General features: G+C 38.1%; 1 protein-coding gene across 1 annotated transcript in view; it reads right to left on the reverse strand.

Annotated features, from left to right (window-relative positions):
• Nucleotides 1–21,846, reverse strand: part of LOC112455392 (harmonin-like) — a 76,760-nt gene that overhangs the window by 19,654 nt on the left and 35,260 nt on the right. Inside the window, exons 8-10 of the mRNA XM_025017291.1 lie at nt 18,140–18,313; nt 12,011–12,092; nt 10,823–10,930 (exon numbers count right to left, since the gene is read on the reverse strand). Coding sequence (XP_024873059.1) covers nt 10,823–10,930; nt 12,011–12,092; nt 18,140–18,313 — 364 coding nt within the window. The remainder of the gene's footprint in view (nt 1–10,822; nt 10,931–12,010; nt 12,093–18,139; nt 18,314–21,846) is intronic.

The raw sequence follows: 21,846 nt of genomic DNA on the forward strand, positions 1-21,846 counted from the left end.
TGGCGAAGCACTGTCCCGTCGAGTGAAACAAGATTAACTGGCACATCCTGGTAATCTGTAAAATAAGAGGAACGACGTGGATCCACACCGGTTTTAATCTTGCAAACAAAGCTGGAAGAGAGGAGAATCGAAATCTGATTTCTTGGAAACACACGCGATTTCTGAAATTAATATATCTCTTACTTTTTAGAAAGAAAATTAAATAATTTGATAATTCTTCAGTATTCAGCTAATTAAAGAGAAACTTAATTATCAGACTTTATTCCACGCACAGTTATATCTAAAAGTTTTATTAGGTTGGATATTTAATTGTTTAAACTATTATGTCGGAAGTATTGGGACGTATCGTCTAAAACTTATGCGATATTTTCTTTTCTTGTTATTAATTTCTACTAATTTGAAAATTGTCGAACTTGCCTGGTTCTCATTGTATTCAGTAATTACAGTATTAGAAATTTCGAACAATATCGAAAATGGTTTGCGTTTTGCGTGATTACGCCGCCCTGATTAGGAAACCGCGTCACGCTTGATAAAATCTAACTGTGGCGAGATCATTAAGCAGCGAGAAGGCGTATTGATAATAATCCCGCGCGAAACTCCGCATGTACAACGCGGATACGTGCATGTGCATAAACTCGGTGGCTAGTAGTCGATAATAAAGTCGACCACATGAAACTTGGATTCCGCATATATCTGAGAAATATGCATACATTTTATGTATTTCTGACCGTGATCTCAGAATAGAAATCCTGGAAATTCTAAAAAAAGCCCGAACGCAAAAATAGGTTCTAAAAAGTCGAGATATATGAATCCTTTAGAATTAAAATTTTCGAGCTCTGTTTCTCAATACGCGATGTTAGCATTTCTGAAGATGAAAATGTAAATCTTTTATCTGTCAGTTGGCAAAAATTATATAACAACCGGAAATAAATATCGGAGTACGATGCATGTATATTTGAAAAATATTCGCCACACGTTTATTCGCTCCATTCTCGATTTCTTCGCGGAATCACGATGTGTTTCTCTCCACCCTCTGTTCATTCTCGATCCGACCGGGCGTAAACAAGATCATAAAATCCCAGTAGATCGCGTTATTCTCCTTACTTTACTTTAAGGCTCGTGTGCACCTTCTTGATCCCCGTAGACACTCGACGTCGTAAAATTTTCGATTTCGGATATCTGTATGTATTATTATTCGTTTTTTCAAGAAATTGGAAGCTTGTTGACAAAGGATATATGCCTCCCCATTGTATCTTTTTTCTTTTTTCTTGGTAGAATTTTATTAGTTATTTTCTATTATCGTTTCTTTTATGGAATCTTCAAATGTTATTTAAATATGAGAATATACGGATTGTAGATTTTATTAATTATAGTATCTATATGTACAATATTTTAAAATATAAAGATCAAAAAGATATTTTTAAAAGATTTACAAACGTCGAACTCCATTTTAAAATCCACGAACGGTAGAATACCTTTAAATCTTAAAATCCGGCGATCATAAAAAACTTAACATTCATAAATTCCACTCGCAAACTCTCATTCACTCTGAAATCTTCAAGACTCACACATAGCTTTATATCCATCGACTTCAAAGTTTTCTTTTCTTTTCTTTTATTTTATCTTTGCTTAGTTCAATTTTAATAAATGTAGGCTTCTGATTTAGTAACCTACATTTATTAAAATTGAATGCACTCATTGAATGCTTCGCTCACTGAATGCTGATCACGACTACGAATGCACGTCACTGCTTTCTTTTCAGAAAAAAGAACTATCCTATTCTTTCTCACTTTGATATTTTTTATATAGCTGTAAGAAACTCAGGGGCTCTCTCTTCTAATCGTTCCGCTAAAGTGCGTGCACGTGTAACATTAAATGCTGCTAGTTTCATAAATCTGTCACTGCTTTCTTTCTAGAAAGAATTATGTGTGTGTGTGGTGTCCTCTTTCTCAATTCTTTAACTCAATTCCAACAAACTCCTCAGGCTCTTTCATTTAATCGACTCGTCTAATGACTCTAATCAGTACAAAACGTGCACGTCACCGCTTTCTTCAGAGAAAAGAACGCGTGCAATCCCAAAATCCAGAATTCACAAATTCTACAAGCTGCAGCATCAGAGATTCTAGAATTTCACTTTAATTAAGCTGTACATACAATACTGTACTCCTACACATAAAATTTCGCAACTCTCAGTTCTCTCTCACGTCACGCTTTGACGCTTCATTTCAGTTCTAAACAAAGTTCAGGCTGTAATCGCTAACTCACTAACCGTTCTAAACGGCGCGTCACTGCTTTCTTCCCAGACAAGGGAGCCATGGAGTCGTGGCTGAGCGACGTTCAACGCGTGCGGATCCCGCGGCCCAAGTTCGGCAGCGGCAATTCCGTGCGGCGGTCGAACTCGTCCGTGCAGCATTCGGCGCGCCCGGAGATGCACACCCATCGGCAGGGTCAGGACGTGGCCAAGGCCACCGAGGAGCTACGCCAGGCGCTCCAGGACAAGCTCTGACCGACTCCACGGCCGTTATAGGGTTCCGGCGAGGGCGCGGAAACTTACTTCACGTACCTTCCTCGCCATCCTCGTGCCTGCCTACATCACGAAGAGGACCCTGCCCGACGACGGGCGATCTCGAATCGTCGTTGAATTTTCTACCGTTGCAATGAGCGTTTTCTTAAGTTTTCTCCGTGGAATTTTAAAAGAGTTTTCTGTTATATACTTTGACGATATTTATCAGTTTAATAATATTTGTTTGAAATGCTTGTGAAAGCGATCTTTAGATATTGAACATTATTTTGATTTGCAAATTAGAATAAGTTAAATTTAAGAGTTAAAGCCATAATTAAGATAAAACTGCGCTAAATCTAGATTAAAATAATTTTACTTATCTTTCATGACATTTTTTAATTAGCTTAAAAATAATTTTGCTAGTTTAAAAAATTAGATGACTTTATAGATAAATTCTTACTTTGAATTAAATTAATTAAGGTAAAATTGCGCTAAATTTGGATTAAAACATTTTTACTTATCTTTTATAACATTTTTTAATTCTCTTTAAAATGATTTTAATAGTTTACAAAATTAGATTACTTTAAAGATAAATCCTTGCTTTGAATACCTTAAATTTGGATTAAGATACCTCTTATGAAATTCTATAATTCTTTGATAATTAATTTAATACTTCAATTTAATATTTAATAATTATAGAATGCAATTAAAATTTTCTCAAAGAAAGAAAGTAGTAAAAGTCCGATGTAGACTTAAGAAAACGTTCGATGAAACAACGGAAATCGGATTGGATAGTTCGATCGTTGTTCCGTCGTCGAGCGGGGCTCTACAAAAGGTTCTGCCACGGAGATACTATCACTTCGCATATCTCTGGCGAGTTGGTCGGTCATGCGGAAGAGTGAGTTCGGAACGGGCGGCAGTCGTCGAGTGCGAAGATCGGGACGAGGATACAATGTCGGCAACGCGGCTCGAAGAAGCGGAACCGTTCTCCTCGTTTCTCCCTACGCTTCCGATCGATCGCAATCGTCGGGTGCAATTAGTCAAGAGGCGATTTGGCACGGCGCGGTGTCCCCGCCGGGTGTGACTTATGACGAGGATCTACGGAAGGAGTGTTCACGAACGGAATTCACGAGGCCCTAAGAGCCTCGTGGCGTTAAGGACGAAGTAATTATCACGCGGCTTTCGACTGCCCTCGCAGACGAATCTCAACGCTGAATCCGCAGCGGCATGCGTCGTTGAAAAGCAAGGTCGATTTCGACCGTGCGTTTTTAATTAGCTTGTAATTAATGTAAGCAATCTTGTACGCAGTGATGCAAAGTATTCCTATTAAGAAAGCATAATCTTAAATATATTCTGTCATTAGGTATAAGTAATCATTGAGACGAGAGTCTTGCTTAACCATATTTTAATATGGTTTAATCGGGCAGCGCGTCATCTTATTTATAATAAATTATTATTATATCACGTTATTATCAATTTGTATTGTATCATCTCGATATCTGTCATTGGTTACATGTAACATATATAAGAAGGTATCATCTATAATTCTTTACCAGGTGAATAAAATAAAGACGAGTCTCGAAAGAGAGCGAGAGTGCTAGTGAATCAACGGATCCTCATTAATACAGTAATTGAATTAGATAAGTCAGATTAACCCTAATCTCTCTAACGTTTTTTCCGCCATTTAATCAACGAGATTTTGATTGTTTGCCGCTCTGAGAGTAAATGAGCTAGGGCTCTGAAATTTCTACCTGATGTTCTCTACTATAACAACTTTTTTTAGGGGTGGAGGGGATTATTCCACGGCCGTTGGTTTTCCGAAACAAACGACTGGAACAAACGTCGTTAGAAACGCGTGGGACACGAAAGTGCACGGTTGGAGGGATTAGGGTTAAATATCCTCTCCTGCTTTTAATAGTGCCAATAACATGGCTTTCCGCGCCACAGAAAGAAATATATTCTTGTAATCGATATGTAAGTCGCTTTTAGGCCACCTTAGGCAAGTGACTAATAGCAGAACTTCATTAATGGAAACGAGCGGCCTTAATTAGTCGATTCTAATGAGACGGCGCCTTCTGCTCTTCTCCCTTCCTCTCGTCCCATTTTGTGAACGACCGCGATTTCTAAGTAAATCACGTAATGCGCAGTTGCATCGGATGGCCGAAGAGCTTCCAAGCGAAGTTTCGGCAATGAAAATTGCGGTTGAGGTGTATGTATTTGACAGGACGACGAAAATTCCTCAACGCCAGATAAATTATACGGAGGATTTGTCGTGTCGAATTATCGTGTAAATTTGCATTACGGATTAATTATAGATTCGGAGTCAGACTTATTAATTTATTTAACGTTACATTAATTTAATAAATTAATGAAGGGATTTACATCGGAGTAAAATTTAATACAGTGAAAGCGACGTATTCGCGAATTCCTCTTTGTGCAATGTATTCTAATCATGGTTGAACAATTCCAGTGTTTACATTCTGACCATTCCCATTTAACGTTAACGTTAAATGTAACATTCGCATATCATATGAAATAATAATCTAATTAAGATTTCGCGTAATTAGAATTTAGAATGTCGAGATAGATCGGCGTAAAATATGATGAAAAATGTGTTTTTGCAGTAAAAAATCACGTCGCTTTCAGTTTTTAATATCGCTATCTAAAATCACAATCTAAATGAGATATTGCATACTCAGAATATCGAGTGGCCGTATCGGCGTAAAATACGGTGAAAAAATGTGTTTTTTTTTCGCAGCAAGAAGTCACTTTCAGTTTTTTTTAATTTCTCTACTCTAAAATCACAATCTTATTAAGATATTGCATAATTAGAATTTAGAATATCAAGTAGCCATGTCGGCATAAAACACGGTGAAAGTCACGTCGCTTTCAATTTTTAATTTCTCTACCTTAAAATCATAATATTTTTTAAGCCAATACTTGGCAAAACTTCTGGACCCGTTGCTCTCGAGTGGCAAATTGCGCTCGTGCGCTCGCGCGCGCGTGAGCAGGCGGATAGGCTCGTTTTAATCCGCCGTTATTACGGGAACAATCTGCAAGGGATTTTCGAGTAGAACGACTATCGCGATATCGATCGCGACGAGGGATATGAACAGCGAGCGAGACGAACGGCGAGACCGTGAAACGCGCGGCTCCTATACGTTCCTTTTACTGCTGTTTGCTCCCCCGTCCGCTTATCGAGAATCCCTCATTGAGTTCTACTCGTTCTTCCCGCAATAAGACGAGCACGGGTGCATTATGAGGAAAAGAAAGACTGAAAGCGACAATCAAACTGCGTCGAGATCGACCGAGGAATATACGGGGTGTCCTATGTCCTATCTATCCGATCTCTATAAATTCTCGAATTCAAAATTGATATTTTTTTTCACCGAACAACAGAATTTCCGATAAATTATAGGAATTATTTTAAAAATTATAAACAAATTATATTACATAAGAGGATTAACTCGTAGTTTAATTTCGTTTTCGTTCGTTATACTCTGATAAATTGGAAATTGAAAAACTTGGAGATTTTTGTTACCGAAGAGCATCTGACGTTGGCAAAAGGAATTTCTCTTTTTTTTTATCGTTTCTACTTAGGCATGATTTATTCTACTTAATAATTTTATATTCTTGTGATTTAATAATTCACGGATAAATTGTAGTTTACTATGTCAGGAACACCCTGTATATTAAACTACATCGTAATTAACTCCGTGATGCGATTTTTCGACGGAGTTCCCGATAACGATTTATAATTTCCCACCGGCACGTTGATTAACCCTTTGAGGCCGTTTTTGCTCACAGTTGCTCGTTCTATCCCGAGAGATCTTTAAGTTCCTCCTCGAAAGCCGCATTTCATCGAATGCTGTCTCGATATGACGGCTGCTTCTTATGAAACTTCGCAGTCCAACACTGAAGCTATTTACACAAATTGTACATGTGTATAAATATGAATAGATTTTTATATATTTGTCGATTAATGGATTTATCGCAATTGATTGCAAACTCCAAAACTAAAAAAATTCTCGGACAAGCCATTAATTGTTGGGGTCTTATAATAAGGCAATTATATAATTTACTAAAATTATATATTGTCCTCACAGTAATGATTGGACCGCGTTCGGATAAATATAGACATATATCGGCAAATATGAATCCTGAGGATGACGTCTCCGCGTGCAATTGGATAACGACCTCGTACAAGGCATTATAGCTCGTCGCTATTATCTTAATTATATCGGGTCGACCTTGGCATTGGCTCCCGATATTCTTTTCGAACGCGATCGCGATCCCATACTGCAACGTATTCTCTCGATTATCTCAATTGCACATCACCTCTGCTCTCGCGTGTGGAGCGCTTGCACTTTTTTCTCCTTCTGCCTGCACGACGGTATATAAAGTATAAAGTCGAGAATCGCGGAGGCTAATGAGGAGATAAATTTCCGAGGGTATTTTTTTTCTCGTGTACATGAAAGGGAAGTAGATTGCGCGAATCAATCTTCTAAACAAGTATTTAGTTATCATCCGATCTAAAATAAGAACAAAACTTGTTTATATATTATTGATATTGAATAACTCGATAAAATAAAATTTATATTAATAATATTCTCCTGAGGATGATGGTAAGAAGTACGAAGTCATTCCGATTCTCAAAATAATCCAAGCTTAATAAGTAAAATCAGTTAACGAGATTGAACTTACCATGATACATTGTTTAAAATTGATGTTGATATTAAGCATCGTTAAATCTACAAGAGCTGTTGGATCGTGAAGTTCTTCGAACATCTCGAGAAGGGAATTCCGATAATTGTTATTTCCTTCCTATCGCGGCTCTATTCGAGTGTTTCTGATTGTTTCAAGCAGAGCAAATGTATAGTTATGATGTCTCCCATAAAATCGCGGTTTCCTCATCATCCCGTTCTACGCACCTGCCCTCGAGAAGGCAATCCGGACGTTTTTTTTTTTATCCGCCGTCGGACGTCGGCGTAATAGTCGGTAGAAGTCGTTATTCTCTCAGGGAGAACGAAACGATCGTAGGCACTTTTCAAGCGAAACTATCTCACGTCAGTAACGTCGATAACACTGTGGCTGCCCGAGCTGCTCTTCCGTTCGTTTCGTACCAGCACCTGCTCGCATACCCCCATCATCTATCGCGTTCTTCTACCTGAGCGATCTCATTGTACCGTCCCGTCGCGAATTCGCTATAATTCTGTAGAGATCTTCTCCATTTTCCTCCCGGTTGCATGTCATCGTTGAGAACAACGCGCTGAGATCCAATGAATCTCGGTCTTCGTAAGACGCGCCGAGCTTTTCGTGACATTCTTTGCATTCCTCGAGGAGTATTTAAGTATAACGACCTTCTTAAGACTTCAAAGAGTTACTCGAAAATACTAAGAGAAAAGACAAAGCGATAATATCTAACGATCACTTTTAAAGGGTAACGTTTAAGAGCTAAACTTCCGGAACTTTTTTCATTTCATAGAATTTCCGAAAGATAATATGGCTTTATTTTCGTTTCTTCTCTCAGTTCTATCTTTTATGTAGAATTTCCTGGACAACGTTGATATCGTGGACGAATATCGGATATCTCATCTGACGCATTTATTCCGCGTTAAAAACCGCGCTTATTTATTTATTCCTGCCGTCGTAGAATGAAGTATAATTGAAATCGCCGAGACAAGATGTGAAAAAAAAAAAACGCGAAACTTTCGCGCGACGAGCTTAAATTGTTGCCACCTTTTGTATGGATTACTACAATGGTCTATAACGACTATTATATGGCTATACGCGATTAAATGGATTGGTAAATCTACCACTTTGTACCTACGCCTATAATAACATTACGTCGATATCGGGGCGCGATCATGCGACTGTCTCTCGGGGGGTTCATCGCGCAAAGTTCGCAGCGCGATGCTGCATCAGTTAACGCAAAGCAAGCGCAAAACACGAATTATATTGACCTTTATAAAATCTCCACTTAAATAGATCGTTTGAACAAAAATAGGACTCGAGAAGTGTAAACACTGAAAAAGCGATCTATAAATAAGAATAAATTGACAGGGAGGAAACAAATACGTGAGAAAATTTATTATCGCAATCGATATCACTTATTACTATTATATTGTTCTTTTTCTCTGTCGCGATTACAATGAATATTTAATTTTTATAACTTGTCGAATAACAACGCATTTGTAAAGATCGATAGATTCCTCTCGGGGACGCGTTGCGTATTTACGAGCGATGCGAATTACTGCGATAATCCGACGTCACCCGATCTCGTTGCCGCAAATGTGCACTCGCGGCAATGACGTATCATTATCCGGTTAATATCGCGATTACGTTTACATACAAGAGATTATGCGAGTCATAGAACGTGTTGGCGCGGAGCGCAAAAATGATTTAGAAGATAGGCTTTATTACGCTCATGTTTGCGGTTTCGATTTTCGATGATTGTACGTTGCTAGATAACGAAAGGCGCAATTGTGCAAACATGAATGTCATATATGTGTAGAGAATATCACGCAATATCCTTTAGCGATAAATTTTTAATTTATAAATTTATAAAGTCGACTTTCGAATCTTTTTCATAGAAAGGATTTTGTTAGATGCACTTTTTTTTATTCTAAAAATTCGCTCTGATGGAGTGACGCAGTATATATGTTGCGCGCAAATAACTGTACGCGAGTAACCGGCATGCACAAATTAAACGCTGAAATTAACGCGCGACGTTGCACGAGCGCGTTATGTGCGAATTTAAATGAGGCCGCGCCTGGCAAAAATACGATTTCGCACGTACTTCCGTTTAACTACTCGTTTGCAAGGATTAGAGAAATAAAACGGTAGCTATTACAAATCAAGTCAGGAAAAAATAATACAATATAGATCTGATATGAATATAAATCAATACACTGAGAAAAAAAGCTGTTGCTTCAATTAAAGTGCTATCACGGGGTGCCAAGAACATAAATAGTTTATTCAATTGTATTATTATTAAACTTAATATCTGGATTATTAAATCAGTAATTAAATTATTAGTTTAATAATCCAGATATTGAGTCTAATAATAATCAATAATTAAATTATTGGTTTAATAATCCAGATATTGGGTCTAATAATAATACAATTGAATAAACTTATGTTTTTGGCACCCCGTGATAGCATTTTAATTGAAGCAACAGCTTTTTTTCTCAGTGTAGAATTATTAAAATTATAATATTTAATAATAATTAATTTAGTACTAAATTAGAACATAAATAATAAGTAATAAATGAGAAATGATATAAATTATTAATAGATCAACTTTTCTACACAATAATATCTTATACATATCAACTGAATGTTCTTGTAAAAAAAATGTGTGTATAATTAAATGGAATATTATGTGTTTAAAATCCAGTCAGATTTTTTGAGTCGACATTTTTTAATGCACGATGTAACAACGCCGCACGATGTAACATTTTAGTGGGATTTGCATAAAGTAAGGGGCGTTTAAGATTTACCTGTTGCCTGCAACACGCGATACTTGACTCTACCTGTTCTGTAAACACCAATCTACGTTTGTGTAATTATTCCTGTAACGGGGATCAACTTGCAACGTGCATTAATTATGTCGGACGCAAATTACCGTGAGGCAAAATTTGAATTACTAAAACTTTTCCCCGAGAGACTGTCACACGATCGCTTATCTAATTCTATAAGAGGATCGCCTATCCTAGAATGATATGATGCGCTTTAAAAGGTATCTAATTCGTCTTCCTTGTCCTATTCTACGATAAAGCTATTACAGTAAATCTATCTTCAAATCAAAAATTTCATTAAAAATCCGATCGCCTTGTAAAACAATAGTAATACTCAAATATCTTGTCAAATTCTCAATCTAAATATTAAATAACAAACATACAAAAGTTTACATTTGAAGAATGCGTAAAACAATTTTATTTTGTTACGTGAGAACAACAATAACATATTATCAAAAACTGAAATATTTTGATAAATTTTTAAATTTAAAAATGCAATTTTAATATATAATATAAATTAAAAAGTTAGAATCCGCGTGTGTGTGTACTCAACAAAATCTCTCAATCTTGAAGTAATATCTTCTTCGTCGAACTCACGTATCGGTATATTATCGCGTTTCACTTTGTAGTAAAAATCATTTTATTTAAATCTACCTACATCAAAGGAATTGCGCTGCACGTCAGCGGATTCTTTCACTTTCAAATGCGATCAGAGTTTTTCAATGGCATTGAAGAGAATATATAGAGGGTGGTCTCAAAGTGCCATGTCCGATGATCAAATTTGTGTTGGTCGACTCACCAAATTGTCTGGGTGCAGATGATGGCCGTAATCCCTGGGGTTACCTCGTGAGCCGCCTGGCGAACTGTGTCTGCGACCCCGTCCGTTTTCAATCTCGTCATCGTAATCCTGGAAAAAAGGACATAACCGTGTCTCATCCCGATTGATCGCGAGAAAGCTTTCAATTTCAAATTTTTTTTTTTTTTTTTTTTTTACGACGATATCGATGACACAAATTTTCAGCGGGGATAAAAAATCGCGATATCCGGCTTTAGCGGCTTTCTTGGGTGTATCCCTTCGAACCCTTTCACCCATACGGTGTTCCTGTCGTAATTTTTCTCAGAAAAAACAGCGGTTTTTTGTTATGCTTAATAATTTGTACAAAAAACGTTAAAATTAAGATGAAGCTAGAATGTTTGAAAATTAAAATTCAAATTGAACCAAATTGCGAAGAGAGTTTGAGCTATCAGTGAGCTACATTACTTTCTAAAAAATCCACGCGACGTACAGTCTCCTAATTATTCCTATTCTTTAAACCGATTTCGGATCCGATGTTTAAAAAATAGGAACATCCGTTTTCGGATACTTAAGGGGATCCTATAGCGAAGGCCGAGCTGCCTCGATGTCGATAATGTCAACATTTCTAATTCTGTTTTCTATGTTATATATCTATATCTGTCCTTGTCTAACAAGAGGCATCACCATCTCTCGCTACACGCAATATTGCTTATCCTATCAACCTGCATGTGCCTTTGCATTAATAAAGCTGCGTTAGTGAAAATCTTTTTTTCTAGGCTTTGAATCTTAGTTCTATTTGTACGATATTGTTCCTACATGTTGTCCCTAGTGCAATTGGGTATCATTTTGTATATATCAACAGCAGTATTTTTGTTTAAGCAAATATTGTCGTCAGGTGACAGCTGTATGTGCCCAAATTTTTAATTTTTTTCGTTTCTGATATGAAATCGTGTGTCCTGCACTAGATTTTTGTGCGTACATTATTTCTGTACAAGAATTTTGCAATTCTGTAAAGCCAATTTAAAGATTTCTTTTAATTAAGAAATGTCGGTAACTACTGCCACTATAGGATCCCCTTAAAGAGTGGAATTCTCTATCTGATTTCGACTTCAGCGAGTCTAATCGAAAGGCTCGCTGCATCGCAAAGGATCACCGCGGCGCGACGGTTCGAAAAGGATACTCCCGCAGTACCTGATTGTCGCACTCGTCATCATTGGAGAGGGCGAGGTCGGAGGTCGTCACTTGGTGCTGCTGCGCCCTCCTGCAGCCCACTCTGCAATTGGCAAAATTTCCATTTCAGAACCACCCACCCCCGCACCGCGACCGCTCTTATCAAATCGCGCGCGCGCCTCGTCTTATTAGCCCTATCGGTGTCATCGGGACGATTCGTCGTCGGACGTAGGATCGTCCCGATCAGAAACAAAGGGGAGGAGGTGATCAAGCGGAAGTACACGACGTTCGCGAGATTTGCGAATTTTGCGAGCCGATTTGACAATTGCGAGCGCCGAAGGCTGACAGCTAATTTCGAAAGGCGCCTTCTCTTTGATTTGACGCCCTTGATTCGAGAAGATGTAATCCGAAAATGGTTTCATCACACACACCAACCTACCCTTCGTCTCTAATACCTATCTTGTAGTACATTCTAATCTCTAATGAAAGCAAATACTACAGCAGACGATACTTCGGTAAAATGAATTCATCAAAATTCAATAAGCGCAGCTTCAGGGATCGCGCAGTTCTATTTCCGGAATATCGGATATAATTCACTATTCGCAACAGAATTACGATCTGAGTGATCTGTCTTAATGAAATGTATCACTAAAATACGGAATATTTCTTAAGCATTGTCTGATATTTTAGGAGTTTGATTTTTTCACAACTAAAGTTGATTTTTGAAGTCATTTTTTTTTTATGAAGGAAAGTTCACAAGAAAAAATCAAATTCCTCAAATATTGGATAGTACTTAGGAAGCACCCTGTATATTTATCCAGTTATACTTAAATGTATTCAAATAGACGTCCAGATTCATGCGGACATAGGCGGAAATAGAACTACGTGATCGGACGGCTCGAGAAGCGAGAGAGTTTCCGATCGGGTGATCGGAATCGCTCGATAACTCGCTGGATGACGAGCGTTTATTCGCTTTCGAGGTGGCTCAGGCTGCACGAGATGAGAAACGGCACGAAACGGATTCTCACCCGGAAAAGTTGGAAAGCAGTATGGAACACATGAAGGTTACGAGGCACCGATTACACAGGCAAGTTTCTATAGCTGTGATTAATATAGTTCGCTTCTGGATCGCGTCATCGTCGGTATAGATATACGTCCGTCACACTGCGGACGTTCGAGACGAGTAATTTCAGATCGCAGGTGGCATCGATATATAGGAAGAATTTCTCCTTGTTCGCAATCAATTTTTTCTTAATCACCATCATTATCTCCGCAGACTGCCAATTTTCACTCTCACGCCATTTGAGTTTCCTGTTTTACGAATGCGTAATCTTTCTCGATAAAAAAAAAATAATAAAAAAAATTTAAAAAAAGGAAAATGACGTGTTTTCTTATATAACAAATTAATTAATGTTTTCTAAACTAATTAATATTTGCATCAATCGTTCTAAAGCAAGAAGCGATTTGTTGAATTGCACATTAACCAAATTCGCGAGACGAGCACGTTTAATCAGGAGATTAATTTAATTCTCTAATTTCCACGAGGGAAGCGTAAAATCATAAAACAGGTCACTTATTTTTAGAGCTAGGATTAGCGACGAAATACGTCCGCGGTTTTTATTTATTTTTGCGGATGAGACCGCGCGAAAACACGTCGGTTGGCGAAAAAGAGAGACTCGCGGGAGCTCGGTTTCGCGACGAACATTTCGTTACCGAAGCGATTACGGTACTGGCGACTGCCAAAGCTCATTTGTTTCATTCTGTTACCCGGGATACGACCTAGTGTGTAAGAAAGCACGTTGGTGTGAAAATTTCAAGGGCTCTCGTCGTTGCCCTCGGCTCCGTTTAAAACTGCGCCGCGGAGATCGTTTCTACAGAAACTACGGCAGTCCGCGCGTTAAGAATGCGCCGCACGATAAGCTTGAAAATAATATCAGCGCGATTAAATAGCACGGCTTAATAAACGCATATATGCAATATGCTTTAATAAATAATTTTTTTTTATGTGCTTTTGTTGTAATCTAGAAACGGAAAATTTAATTTATTACTTTTGTTTTTGTTCTAAACTCTCATGGGGAATAAAATTGTTTGAAAGGAATGAGACGTAAAACGTATGATTTTAAAAAATCAGGGAAAAAGTGGATTATTGTATTTCTCATGGTGATTTAATTTTATTTTCTTGATTTATTAAAAAATTACAAATGTTTATTCTTTATGCGAAACGTAAAAATTAAACAAAGAAATATAAAATAACTTTATTTGTACACACCATGGTATATGGTGGGAATACACATTAATTAATTAATTTTGCAAGCGTAACTATACATGTATTTATGTTGATACTTTCAACGTGTTTAAAATTCAAATTACTTGATGTATCAATATAAGAATAAGACTTTTATTAATAAAATTTTAAATAATTCTAGTGTCGAGGGAAAATAAAATAGAAATGAGACTTTTTAACAAATAGCAAATCAAAAACGAATAAATCACGGATCTATGAAAATTGTATCTGATGTATAATGAGCCTGGAGATGTATGTAAATATCCAATTACAAGTATAAAGATAAATACAAATAATAAGTTTTGAACTCAGTTAAAAGTTTCAGTATTACTTTGAAAAATTGCCATGTAATTACAATTTTTTTACATCTTTTTTCATACTAACGTTAAATTTCACGTAAAATATATAAATGAGAACGCGCAAGTCTCTTTTGACATGACGCGGCGAAATGTAAAGTCCTTTCTCGGTATCAGAGGGCGGTTTTTGTCTCGGAAAGAAAGTCCGGTGCCATGCCGGCTGGTCCCGTGCGCGCGCGACAAAAGATAGAATTCGAGGTGGAGATTAGATCGGCGGACAAAGGCGCGGAGGTATATTGAAATCACGAGCATTCCGGGGAGGATCAAAAGCGGAACGTTTTCGCTCCGTCCATCCGTCCGTCCATTCGTTCCCGCTAGATGTGAAAGCTATCAAAGTATAAAGCGCGTTGAATTCCTCTCCATAGGTATCTCGCCGACCGCCACATTCGCGCGCTCGCTATCGATCCCGCAAAATTTACTTTCATATTTGCGATTCAACGTGAATTGCGTGCGCGTGATGCATTCGTGGAGAAAGTCGTCGTGAATTCAGCAATGTAACTATGTAACAGAAAATCACAATAGATGCGTTTATTTTCTTTCAAGCAATTTTTTATCATTTGTTCGGTAACGGTCGACGAGGAAACATATTATAGTAGCCAGTATTTCTAAACCCGTGATTTGAGATTGGATAATAGTTTGTAATTACACGTTAATTTTCACGAGAAAAAGAGTTTCTTTAGGCAAGTAGACGTAAATAGTGCTTGACATTTCCTGAAAATCTGAGATATTTTTACGAACTTTTTGCTGGCTTTATTATTTAAACGTAATAATAGTTTTTCTTGCGTCAAATATATAAATAATCATTTTAGAATAGCTTCGTGTATTAATTTTCAAGCAAAATGTCTATTATAAATTTTTTAAAATTTTTTGTGTTAATAATAATTATATTAAGGAATATTCTATGCTACTTATTAATGTAATAATTAAATTTGGAACAGGTTTTATTAAAATGTTTTTAACCGTTCTAACGAGTTTTGTCTTCACGTTAATTTTTTCTTATATCGATGAATATTCTACACTGGCGTTATTAATAGCAATTAATTTTGGCAAAGGTTTTATTAAAATTTTTTCAACCGTTCTGACGAATTTCGTTTTCACGTTTAATTTGCTCTTTGATGGACAGATGGATGGATGGGGACGGACAGATGTGAGCAGCGTTCCACTAAATTTCAATTCAATTTGTATTAATCGTGATTGCGCTAATAAATATTCAACCTTCTATAATAAGTAATAACACACAGAGTAATCGAATAACCAAAGTTTTATTATTATAGAAGCTTCATTATTTTATTAGTATAATTAGGATTTTTTTTTTCGGGAATCATTTTAATCCCGCTTGCATTTTTTACAACGATAGTGCTAATAAATATTCTGGTAATAATTGTTGAATATGGAAAAATCTGCATTAAAATTTCTTAATTAATACTCCACAGAGCTGCATCCGTATTAAAAATGGGGCGAATTAATAAAATTGTTTTCCAACAATTAATCGTGTAAACGAAACATTTCCACGCCTCGTTGGCACAACAGTCATTTCCATGAAATCAAAATGGCTTGTCGCCGATTGTCGGCGTGTCGGGGCATGTGTCGCGAATGGAAATGTAGAATAGTGAAAACTGTCGTGCACTCGCTCCGCCAACTAAATCCACCTCGATTATCGATTTCCCTCCCACGCGCCGCCACGTGGAAAAGATCACCTTTGCGGCGATTCGCCCTTCGCGCAATCGTCCCACAGATTTCAGGCAAAGCTCGGCAAAGCATTCCATCGCCCGCATGGGCCGACGTCTTCGAAATGTTAGCTATAACAGAGTTTCCCGGCCCGTGCGCTCGGAATATTTGTTACCTCGATAATGTCACGCGGGCAATTAACGGTCTAAAACTGAACTATGTACTTTATAGGTCTAGTCTTGATAATTATGAGTGAACTCGGAGAACACGAAAAACACGAATCTGCCTCGTGCCAAACTTATTAAACCCTTCGAGCTTAACGAGGCAATAACGATATAAAAATATTATTCACTGAAGTTTTGAAATATGTACTGTGATAAAGTCACTAATCGAGTTTCAACGAAACGTTAACGCGATTAATCTTTAATGGTTATGAGCGAAGAACGTTTCAAATGATTTTTACGGCATTAATATGATGAAGATACACAGATCGAACTGGGTTAAACACGGGTTGGTGAAAAAAACTATAATAATCTACTTCAGCGTCTACTGCAAAATTCACAACTATAGTTTCTCAATTCCGACGTAAAAAATTAATAATCGATGGATGCAACGATGAATAACAACGTGCCGTCACTTCTGATTTCTTTAGAACGGCGAAGGTAAGAGCCATTAACATCTCGACCAGGTATTGCAGCGGTGAAGGTATATAGGTGCATTGAACTGTTACCGAAGCGCGCCCTGTACGCATCTAGTTCCGTCTGTTTACATACCTGGGTACTCGGCTAGTTTGAGGATGCTGAAGAAAGAGGGGTCTGGATACCGTGGGGACCCAGAGGAGGAATGAGAGAGAAGAGCGGGGGCAACGTGGCGGTAAATGAAATATCGATGTACCCAGCGCGTACCCTACAGAGAAACGCCATTTACGTTGATCCTACTCGAGAGGAGCCGGGGAGATTTTTTCGAGCTCACCTGCGATCTTCGCGCGAAGCCCCGTGAGTCTGATTCCCCTCGCGAGTGTTGACGCTCGTAGAAGCGAAAGGATATAATTAACTGTTTGTCAATCGTTCGGTCGCCACGCAGAAATGCCGCGTGACCTTCTCGTGCCTCGAAAGTAAATTGTCGCTCGCTGTACAGCGCGTTCTGCAACGGGTAACTGCGAGTTCCTGTTAAATTAATTAACGCATTGCGCAGTTACATTGATTAACGATAAGTGGATTAATTGACAATTTCTCAACACTTGAACGCGCTATTTGCTCTTTCCATGTATAATATTCTATTTTTTAAATATCTCAGACATTTTAAATATCGAAACAAATATATTTTTAAAAGCCCGAAATTTTAATTTATGTAAAGAGATAATTTGACTTTTTGCATATCAAGATATCTAGTTTGAAACGTAATGCGGTTGGCAGACACCCTTATACAAGTCGCGCTTCATAAACTCGTTGCTTAGATGAAAATGATCGCCAGTAAGTGTGTCCCTCGCTAATTAGCTTTTCGTGTATCTACGCAACAAACTCAAGCGGCTACGGCGAAAGGGAAGTGGTCTTAACGCAAAAATAGCTGTAACGAAGGGAGAATGGTAAAAGTCAACGCTGAAGGGGTCACTGTCGCCATTTTGAGCCAGCCATCAGTGTCACCATCTTATCCGCATCTTCTTCAGTCTCGACCGAAGTAATCACGAGGTAATCGTAATTTTAATGGTCTCCCCTTACCGCGCGTCGACTCTTAACGACTTGGGATCGACTTCACGATTTTCTTTAACGCGTGAAAAAAATTACGCCCGTTCAAAATGGCGGCTCGTGATCCATTCAGCGTTAGAGAGATCATGCGATCGACCTGGTCCTGGGCATGTCGGCCCCGAGACCGCTGTCCTCGCTCGGCGATCTATACTCCTGGCTATCCCGCGGTAGAAGAGGGCCCGTCACTCCCAGAGGGTCTCCCTCGACGTCCACCAGTCGTCCCGGACGGCAACAACCACCGGGCGCACCCCTCTGCGAGAAATCAAATGTCCTATCATGTCCCGTGCGCCTTTTCCGCGTTGCCGCGTAAAAAAGAGTGCTTATCTGCTTATTTTCTTTCCTCGAACGAGGGGCGATCGGCCGATCGATGATTTCATCGACGCGCTGGTGAAGTGATACAAGAAATATTCCCGCGGGCCGTTATCTCGCGCGAGTCCGCAAATATTTATTCGCAACGACGTTGACAAACGTCATTTTCGCGGGTAGATATCATCATATAATTTCCGCAATGATAAATTAGTGATTGCGCATTAAAAAATAGACCGAAATTGAATAAGCTTAATTCAAGTTCAAGAGATAAATTGAGAGATATTTCTATCTCGCTTAATTAAATTAAATAAGAGTGTAGGCATGATAGATATAATTAAATTGATGAAATAATAAGTATATATATTTATTGGTATTAGAATAATGATTAAAATTCTAGTTTAATACGTGATGAAAATTAACAACATTATGATGATAGATAAAATAATTTCAAAGTTAGGTGTGTATAATTATAAATAAAATGACTAGTATTCCGATATTATAAAATAAAATAATATATTTATGATTATTAAAATAACAATTGCGTCAAATTCTAATTAAATAAAAAAAATTAAATAATAAAAATGACAATTAATAGTACGGAATATATTCCGTTTTGTTTTAATTCCTTCGTTTCCTTGGAATGATAAGATATAATTAAATCACGTACTTAATACATTTAAGCTTATTTCACGCGGTTCATTAACCTTAATATCAATCAGCTCGGACCCACTTGGTTTAGTGGCAATTGCAGTTCAAGCACCGGCGAAATTAGCAATTGTACAATAATTCATCATCGATCGACGTGTCGCGCGTCGTTCCGTCGGCAACATTTGTCTCCGCGTGCAGCTGACACTTGATTTACGACGCTCTACCGAGGCTCTACCCGGACGCGTCGGCTCTACAAGATCACCAGCGAGGGGCCGGAATGATCTACAGCCGATCTACGCGCCTGTGCGTCGTAAATCAAGCGTCGATTCGTCGGTCCGATTTTTCTAGCCGAACGGATACTCGCGGGCAAAAAATTCGCTTCGATTTTGTACTCGCGCAAGGTTTGGTTGAGTTTACTGTCGATTCTGCCGCGCGGAGAACGGAACGCTTTTTAGTTCTCGATTTTCGCGATCGCTTGGCTCGCGAAGAAACCGCGAAACGGAACGGAGCGTCTTTTAATGTTGTTTTTAGTGAAAGAGAAGGTGGGAGGAAGATGGTGTCTGGCGAGCACAGCAGCTTTCTACTTGTCTGTTAGCAGCAGGCATCTAACAGATCGTATCCAACTAATGATAAGAATTAAGAAAAAGAATGTCGCAACATCTTCTCACAATGAGAAATCCTAATTATATATCTTTCTTTTAATTGCGGTAAAGAGAGCGTTCATATAAACTATAAACATAGAAAGATTATTTAGAGCATAATTATAATTATATTAGAAATTAGACTAGAAAGGTATCATAAATGTATAAAGTGTATAATATGTACAGCGTTATTTATATTTTGCATTCTATATTTACATAATTTATATTATAATTTACGTGTTACTATATAAATTATGCGTATTATAATATAAATTTCCGTTTAATTATAATTATGCAACGTAATCGTAAAGTGACATCCGATGCTTTGCCCTCAATTACTCGCTATCGATTCCCCCGAGTTTTGGGCAAAATATAATTAATTAAGTATTTGCCTTTTTTCTATAATTATGATTAATCATAATTATAGGAAACAGGAAAATATTGAATTAATTATAAAAGAGAGAATAAATAATTGCCCAAAATAGATATGTTTCTAAAAAATCCAATACGATGGAATCGATTCTCGAATTGCCGGCAAACACGGATTAATCGCAGGGAGCAAAGTAGCGCAGCATGTAAGTAAGATTATAAAATAATAGTAATAGCAGTAGCGGTGAATGAGAGCCAATATAAATAGAAGAAGAAGTATAAAAAGTAGAAGAAGAGAATGCTCACAGCATGGCATGATTCCAGAGAAAGTAAAAGAAAGAGAAAGACACGCTGAGGAAAAGCTGCGCTTGGACGAACAAAATTCGTTCGAATGAACCTCGTGTCGGTAAAATAAACAACGTAATTAATAATAACAAATTACTAATTATACATAATTTACTACAACTAATTTTATTACGTGTACTAAGAACGAAGGAAATTGCGGCGCTAAAAGTATGTAAATGGATACAAAGCGTTTCTATAAAAAAATCAAACAAAATGATTAAATAAAAAAGAAAGAGACGAAAAAAAGGTGGCTGTTAAAAGTCATATCATTTATTTCCCAGTATTTTTTCATGATATTACGTGTGAATTTAGCGCTACTGACCCTTTTTATCTGGTAGAAGAAATTCGAAGGTGTGGGTGTTTCAAATCGTACAGACTCGTACGTATTCGGGTAACGTTAGAGAGGAGAGGCCATTAAATATTATCAGCGTAGTAGCAGAAACATGGCAAAATTGTTCGCCGCGCTCGAGGCCATGTCATTTACTCGACGGATCTCGATATTTCCTTGTACCGGGAGCGAGTTTTGTTCATCATCAGGCAGCTGTTGTTCTCAGCGCGGAAGGAGAGAGAAAGAGAGAGACAGAGAGAAAGAGAGAGAGATTGTAAAGAGAAAGAGACGAAGGGGCTGCAAGTCATTTTCCTAAAAGACGAGTCATGCTTTGTTCGAGGAGAAGATAACGACAGACCGGAACGATCAAACGGAACAGGATCGAGCGTAATGGCGATCGATATTGCGCGCTTCCCTTTCTTTTCTCTCTCGCGCGCGCGCGAGAGCGGTATATAAAGGATATTCTTTTCGCGAAACAGCCTCCGAGAGGATCGCGGATCCCTCCACCGAGGGAGATCCTTCGTTCTTCCTATAAGAGCGTCCTCCTTTGTGCGTGGCGTTCTCCGTTCCCTCGCACCTCTCCAATCGATACCTGATCGCGGATATCCATCCTGCTTCGACCGCCGGTCGCAATCTGCGTCTGTCGCCGTCGCCGATAACGAGCGATAATTATTCTATTCCCGAATGTCCATTCTCATATTTGTCGTTTACATCGATTTCCCTTGTGGTCTCTATATAATTGGTCTCCTTGTATAACGGTGATGATATTTAAATATTAAATATAATTTGGTGTTTCATCATTGTTATAGCTATTACTGTTTAAGTATCATCATTGTTATACTTAAGTTTATGAATAAATAAATGTATGGTGGTTGTGTGCACGGAGGGGGCCACCTTGGATGACCTTGATATTTTGGTGTGTTTTCGGGGTCGCCCTCTTGAGTGACCTTCGGAGGCTTTCAGCTCGCGCTCATTGTTGGTTGGGGGGTTATTAACAGGGGGAAGTTTGGAGACTATGGCGGCTATTTTGAGTGTTGAGCGTAAATGACTGGTGTATGTGTCGAGGTGGTTCACGCGTGCACTTTCCGCGCGAAACGAGGTGCCAGATATGGGTTCGTGGCATGCTTTACAAGCTCGTTTATATACATACATAAAGTTATTAAC

Source organism: Temnothorax curvispinosus, unplaced genomic scaffold, assembly GCF_003070985.1.
Source record: "Temnothorax curvispinosus isolate PA1 unplaced genomic scaffold, ASM307098v1 QBEX01006035.1, whole genome shotgun sequence".
Classification (NCBI taxonomy): Eukaryota; Metazoa; Arthropoda; class Insecta; order Hymenoptera; family Formicidae; genus Temnothorax; species Temnothorax curvispinosus.